This window comes from Rhododendron vialii, chromosome 13a, assembly GCF_030253575.1.
Source record: "Rhododendron vialii isolate Sample 1 chromosome 13a, ASM3025357v1".
NCBI classification, from domain to species: domain Eukaryota; kingdom Viridiplantae; phylum Streptophyta; class Magnoliopsida; order Ericales; family Ericaceae; genus Rhododendron; species Rhododendron vialii.
The window spans coordinates 27,706,993-27,714,831 of record NC_080569.1 but is presented as its reverse complement, the minus strand read 5'-3'; the positions used below and the strand labels follow the sequence as shown (position 1 = coordinate 27,714,831).

At 36.5% G+C, this 7,839-nt stretch overlaps 1 protein-coding gene across 1 annotated transcript; it reads left to right on the top strand.

The window, feature by feature from the left end:
- Positions 1–2,695: 2,695 nt before the first annotated feature.
- On the top strand, positions 2,696–7,839 carry LOC131314070 (glutamate receptor 2.8-like). Its single transcript, XM_058342565.1, has 4 exons — positions 2,696–3,106; positions 5,959–6,265; positions 6,941–7,311; positions 7,456–7,839. Exons 1-4 carry the CDS (start codon positions 2,768–2,770, stop codon positions 7,837–7,839), a joined length of 1,401 nt encoding a protein of 466 aa, XP_058198548.1. The 5' UTR covers positions 2,696–2,767.

The following is a 7,839-nucleotide window of genomic DNA, read 5'->3' as shown; positions in this document are numbered from 1 at the left end:
CATTTGCAGTAATTAAAAACACCGTCGTTTTGATAAGGAAAAAGTGGAAAAACGCACGGCTCCTGCAACACTTATATATAAAAAAATTAATTACTCCAATTTTCATTTCTTTTGAATCAGTGCGAATATTTTATTGTTCTGATCATTTTATCATAAAGAACTATAATTAATTTTTGACTTTAGGGCTTTCATATAAGAGCCCTAAGCTCTAGGTTCCACACAGATGTTTCAAAACCGTTTCATAAATTTAAAATGTTTGTTCGACTAGTCGCATAAAAAAATCAGGTTATTTGGATAAATTTAAGTAGTCGATCCAATTTTTCAACTTTTATTAAGAATTCTGAATTCCAACTTCTAATTGAAAAATTGAAATGTTCGATGAAGCGCTTATAGATAATTGAATTGAGTTAATATCTTGTGAGACCATTTGAAAATGTATTTTAAACTCATTGAACGGTTCGAATCATCCGTGTGGAATCCTATAGCCGCCTGCACACACCATCTATGCGTAATCTGTACGCAATGGTGCAACACCCATAGAATTTTGGGGAATTAATGGGAGCTAATGTCGAGTACAATGTGACAGACTAGCTAGAATAAGAGAAGTAGTAGTAGTGAAAGAATTGGAATTCGTTGATCATGAGGGAACATTAATTTGGAAGATAGTGTGCATGGAAATTATTCAGAGCCACATATCTTGTCGAGGAGGTGTGGGGAAATCCGATACTCAAGCGTGTGGAAATTAAGAGTTGTGCTATATGTACCGACCATGGGAGAGGGAAATCGTACCGACGGCCGCCGGCAAGCCGTCTCCAGCCACCGGATGGCCGATCCGAGCCGTCCAAAAATTCTAAAAAAAAAAACCGATGGGGTCTTTGCGGGAATCAACGGCATCCAAGGTGTGTAGAGTGCTTGATCCGAGCACCCCTTTTCGTGTATATACACGTATATTCATATATACACGAAAAAAGGGTGCTCGGATCAAGCACCCTACACACCTCGGATGCCGTTGATTCCCACGATAGCCCCGTCGGTGTTTTTTTTTAGAATTTTGTGGATGGCTCGGATCGGCCGTCGGTACGATTTTCCTCTCCCATGGTCGGTCCTCATAGCTTTTCTGGGAAATTAAACTCCAAATTAAAAGCTGTCAATACAACTACTAGTGGTGGTTCCGTTTGTAGTTAAAGCTTTGAAAATGATTTTGTCAGCACCAAAATACAATTGCTGTCTTATTTAACTGTAAATTTGTAATTAATCGAAAGAATATAAACTCCGTGTACCTTTGCGGCTTTGTCCCTGTCAAGCTCTGATCTTCCCCAACTTTGGATTTTTTATTGAATACAACAGTTATTTACAAGGCTCTTGCAAAGACTCGAAACGAGTTCGATCATCACAATCGGGCTCAATAGTAGCTAGGCCATAGTTGCCAAAAGATTTACCAACAGATCGAAGCAGCATGTTCCTTGTATTAAAAGGAGGTACCTAAAGAAGAATCAAAAGGGTATTTATAATATTCCATGAGCCGTCGTACCTCTTTGTTTCTTTCTTCCCCTCCCTTCCCCTAGGGCTTCCACTCTAACATGGGCGGCAGGAGGGGAGGCGATCTTCCTTATGGAGTTTTTCTCTCCGTCAATCTCCGATCGGAATTTATTTTCCCCTCCTTTCATCACTCTCCACCCTCATCCTCCCCTCACGCCTCCCGACGCCTTGGCTTTTCCGATTCCTCTACCGTCGGACCTCCTCCATATTCGCCGTTCGCCGGTGACTCGTCTGATGGTGCGGTTCAGATGTGCGACTGTGGGTGCTGAGCTTTTTGTGCATGATTGGGTCGCCGGAGTTGGAGATCTTTGTTGGTGGATGATGATGGCGAGGTTTATTATTTTCTTGTTGGTTTGCGATCTTTTGCTTATTCTTCTTTCTTTTGTGGAGGTTTTTCTCTTCGGTTTCTTGCCGTTAGCCTTTCTATCGATTGGGTTTCTCCCAGTTAAGTTGTTTCTTGTTTTCACAGGAAAAGGTTTAATTGGTTTGGGGTATAACCTGTGGAATGAATTCCTGCCGTCTTGGTTACTTGGTCATTTGTCTAAGAACGAGTTTTCATCTTAATATAATCTTTCATTGGAGTATAATATCATTTGTTATCGTTCGAAAAAGAAAAGAAAAAAAAGAAGGGGGCATTTCAGTGTTGAATTAGACATATATTCATGTCATATTGCAGTTTCACGTGCAAATCTGGATGGAAGAGTAACAAATTAAAAGTGCTAAGAGAAGCTAAATGATGGATTAAAAGGGCAATGCAAAAGATTAGAAGGGGGTAAAGTGAAATGTGACACTCATCGGAGATTTTCTATTTTTGTTTTTTTGTGCCCCCGGGGCATACTGCTAAAGTCTTGTTGACTCAAAGTCATTGACTTTTGTTCTCGAGCATTAATTAGAATTTGAACTTTCATACAGGCGTCAGGCGTGGATCAAAAAAAAAAAAAAAACCTTTCATACACGCAGATTTTCTCATTAAAGTTATCTGTATCTCTGTTCCCATGTATTTTGGGTCTTTAGATTGTGCCAGATTTTTTTCTCTAAAAAATTTGATGTGATCTAACAACTGAAAATGCATTTCGTTGGAGAGATACAGAAAATTTCGGTACAGAGGATTACTCTTCAGAATTTTCAAAACCACCACCCCTCGCCTTATAAATGAAGAAGCACAAGGCCAATAATCAACTAACAAGTTAAGTTACGTACGACACTTGCAATTATTTGGAATCCCAAAATGCCTTCCCTCCGCTCTACCACAAAACCAACCTTCTTGTTCATCCCAACACTAGTACTGTTCATATCATTCCTTCTTACTCTCTCTCAAGTCTCTGTTGTTGAAGGTGATTGTACAGAACAGAATAATGACACATTGATAATTGGAGTTCCAATCAAAGGCACTTTCGACAACATTCTGAAGATAAGTAATTCTAAAAATCAAGACGGGAGGGATTACTCCGGTTTCTGCATTGAAGTTTTTCAAGAGGTTCAAAGGATATTGGGTAGGGAAAGGCCTTATAAATTTGTGGAGTTCAATGGGACGTATGATGAATTAGTTGATAGTGTAGCCAACAAGGTAATCTATCTCTCTTCAACCATTTGAACATAGTTTTCATAATATCAACCTTGAATGAGTAATACTGATATACATATGTAATGAGTTTCAATAATCTTGATGATTTGAATTTTTGTAAAAATGTTATGAATTCTATGCAAAATATTATGCAAATAAGGAGATTATGGGCATGTTTGTGATAGCTGTGGATACAGATTTTAGATTCTAGCTTCGGATTCTGCTGCATATTCTAGATTTTAGATTTTAGTAGAAGCAGATAACATGTTTACCATAATTGTAAAATTATGATTAAGTTACAGTAAAAACTAGTTATGTTTACTTCAAAAAGCTGAAAATTAGCTTATATAAAACTTAAAATGAACTAAAATTTTATCCGAAAAGCTCCAAAAGTTACCCAAACCAAGCTTTGGAATGATAAGAATTTCATTTATTTTTTAGGTTTTTAAAATCTGTAAAATCTGAGAATCTATATCTAGAATTTTTGGTGATTTTGAAAAACACTACAAGAAATTCAGGATCTCCCAACGGTTTTTTTCGCAACGGTTGAAAAAACCGTCGCTATAGATGGTGTATAGTAACGATTTACAAAACATTACTAGAAACAGGACTATAGCAACGGTTTTCGTGTGACTGTTAGTAGATTACAACACTATAGCAACGGTTTTCAATAACCGTTACTATAAGCTGGATTATAGCAACGGTTTTAAATAACCGTTACTCTAAATTAACTGGACTATAGCAACGGTTTTCATTAACCGTTAGTAGAATTTTACACCGCCAAAATCAATTTTCTTTCATGTGATCGGTTTTCCAAACCCGAACTAACGATCAAGACCGTTGCTTTTTTTTCATGTTGATTAAATCGTTCTCGTAGAAATTTGGCTCGATCAGATTTAGAAAATTTCTTTATCGATACACAATTTCATTAATAAAATGAGATTTTCTGTCCGATAAGTGTGTAGCGATACTCGATTAACTTCATTCTTGAACATACTTTAGCCCCTTGACCGTGACACAATCATGATGATCGAGACCATTGCTTTTGTTTGGGCTATTTTTCCTAAATTTTTGTTGTGGTATTTTTTCCGATATTGTTTATTTAACGTATTTTTTTAGCATTTTGTGGTAATTTTTTAAACTAATCTCATTTTGGGATTAATCATTCATCTTAATAAGAATAAGAAAAGTATAAAATTGTGGACCGAAGTTGAAAAAAATATCATATAAGATGACACTAAAGACAACAAATGTTAGTTGTTTGATATTTTTTTGCCCATATTGATTTTTTATGCTTTTAATTGCATTTTTATTTTATTTTTTAGACTCATCTCATAGAAATGACTTACCAATCAAAATTTTTTTTGTGAATCTAACAAAAACTTAGAAAAGACAAAATTAATATTGAAAAAAAATTAGGAAAACAGAGAGGTTTTTTTTTTATTTTTTTATATGTACATGGTGCAAGTCAATTTAATTGAAGATGAGTGAATAATGGAACTATTTTTCTCACACAAAATATCATTTTTTTGTAAATGAATATTACAAAATAAAACACCTCTCAAAATTATTATCCTCCTTTGCATCAATCTAAATAATTATAATTTCTGTTAAAAAAAAACAATTATAATTAAATATAGTATCATATATGATTACATGCATACAGTCTTGTGCATTTATACCAATTTTAAAAGGTAATTATTGAACCTAGTGAAAAAAATGATATTAGTAAGTGTTTGTATTGTATAAACCGGATTTTAAAAAAAAGATTAAAAAAATCAGGTTAGTATAGTATAAATATTAAAAGGTGTATGATTTTACACAAGTTATAGGCTAGCCCAGTTGGTTCGCGGGCGCGCGCGCACACGCGACGTCGGTGGTTCGATTCTCAGGAGGAGCAAGATTATTTCGCCTGCCACGCGAGCGCCAGGGTGGCGCCACGCGGGGTGCCACATCAGCGCCATGTGGGGCTGCCACGTCACACAGTGGTTAGCTTTTAAAAAAATAAAAATTGCCTTTAGCAACGGTTATATGAACCGTTAGTAAAAAAAATAATAAAAATGACCTTTAGCAACGGTTATATGAACCGTTAGTAAAAATAAAAATAAAAATGAAAATTTCCTTTAGCAATGGTTATATGAACCGTTAGTAAAAAAAAATCTGTATCAACGCTCGTCAAAACCGTTGCTATATCTCTACAGCAACGGATATATTGCAACGGTTTGGCCAACGGTTCTCGAACCGTTGGTATAGCCTAAACGGGTCTCTACCAACAGTTTTTGGGTTTTTTGGCGACGCTTTCTACCGTTGTTATAGAACGATTTTCTTATAGTGAAAGCTAGAAACTCAAAATCAGCAAAAATAAATTTTCATAAACACTCACTATACCCGGTATTGTAGCACTTCTTTTATGTTTCTTTTTCAGTTTGGTTATAAGTTATGGATCCAGAAATGTTTACAGAGTAATCCATTCAAAATACTGGGACAGTGACATTTCATATAATAGATTCTTTGCAAACAAATCTCTCTATTAGTAACAATTTATCGAGAATGGGTTACCGAAAAAAATTTTGAGAATGAACCCCAAGTGCTTGTAATCCTCCCATGTTCAAATCTCTCGGAAGCCAAACATTCGAAACTTTTGGACCACTTTAGCATCTGCCCAGCATTAACTACGTACAAGAGTCCCGAATTAGTTGAGGTCTAGCCTGGAGATCCAGTTATCAAAGAAGAAAAACTATCGAAAATGATGTGCTACAGAGTAGGACTGAATTACTTCTTCATTATACATTTCTGGTTCCTTTAATTTCTTGTTTAACACATGCTCTGTGTACATGTGCATATAAATATGGAAGACTAATTGCGCTGCCGTAGGCGATATAACAATATTAGCAAACCGATCGAAGAAAGTGGAATTCACCGTACCGTTTACAGAGTCGGGCGTGTCGATGGTACTGCCGGTGAAGCCCAGCCCGAAGGCGTGGATTTTCCTGGAGCCTTTCACTCTGGGAATGTGGTTGGCTACAGCGGCTGTTTTGGTCTACACTATGCTTATAGTTTGGTTCGTCGAACATCGGTCCAATCCAGATTTCAGTGGTCCGTGGAATGATCAACTCGGAAATGCTCTTTGGTTCACCTTCTCTTCACTCTTCCTTGCTCACAGTAAGTACATATATAACGAGATTAATTTCTATACGCGTGTAACGTAAACATACGAGTTTACGCATATCCAATCAACGGTGACACACCATCAATTTATTACTCTCTCCGTTCCTTTTTAAATGTCCACTATTGTTCTGCGACCCATTTTCAATTGTCTATAACTCTCAACGTATATTATTAAAAATATGTAATATGAGCAGTTTTAAATGTTAGTCGAGGTGCGCACAAGTTGGTCCGGATATTCGGTTATAAAAAAAATTATTTGTAATATTGGCTGTTTAAATGTTAGTGGGTCTCCGTGAGAAAAAGTGATAGTTGAGGGAGTCTCCATGTACTTTCACCTTATTTTATAAAACAATGATCTTAAAAACATAAAATATAATATACGTTGAGAGATATAAGCTATTGAAAATAGCACGCAGAAATGTAGTGAACTTCTGAAAAAGGGGCAGAGGAAGTAAAAACCACTAAGAAATCTGTTATGGATACCGTTTTTAACTAAACAGCCTTGTTCCGCTAAAGTTTTTTATTTTTAAGTATTTATTTTCTATTTTACGAGATAGATTATTCCTTCATAATACATCACTTTTAATTTAAAAAATAAATACTTATTTTGGTTTGCGGAACCGGGGCAACTATGCTCGGAAAGAAAAGTTTACTATGTTAATTGTGCAGGGGAGAAGATTCAAAGCAACTATGCTCGGATTGTGGTGGTGGTGTGGCTTTTTCTGGCATTGGTCTTAACCCAAAGCTACACCGCTAACCTCACGTCGATGCTCACAATCTCAAGACTCCGACCAAAACTCTGGTCTCCATCAAAAGTCGGTTGTGATAAAAGTCAATTCATGCTCAATTACGTTCGAGATGTGCTTAACTTCAAGAATGTACGTCTCATGAGCGGCGAGGATGAGTATCTGCGGGAGTTTGAGGCCGACAATATCTCAGTAGCGTTTCTTGAGATCCCCTATGCCAAAGTTTTTGTCAATAGACATTGCAAGAAATTTACCATCATTGGAACCACATACAAATTTGGAGGATTTGGCTTTGTGAGTATTGAACATGCACTAGTCTTTTTCTTTTCTTTTTTTTTCGCGTTTCTTTTCCTTTTATTTCATAGTACTTGATGACTACAAATAGGAACATGCACAAACCTCTAATACAAATACAACTTCATTCATGTTTCTATGCAGATATACCAAAAAGGTTCTTCGTTAGTTGCTAATGTATCGGAAGCCATTCTTGAACTCTCAGAGGATGGGACTCTGAAAAGGCTAGAAGATAAGTGGTTAACTCCCAACAAAGTGTGTATAAATTCTTATCAGAATATGACAGAGAGTACGACGGAGGAGAACGTTGATAGCTTGAGCCTCCAAAGCTTCTGGGGCCTATTCCTATGCTCTGTTGGCATTTCCTCTGTTTGTTTTCTTCTATTCCTTGGGCACTTACTGAGGAACTACTGCCGTCATCACTCATCTCAAGTGCCTAATGTGAATGCAAGTAATGAGAGCGTTTTAGTCAAGACGGTTAGAGTTGCACGTTACTTGATGAATGCCGAGATTACGCTACTACAATAA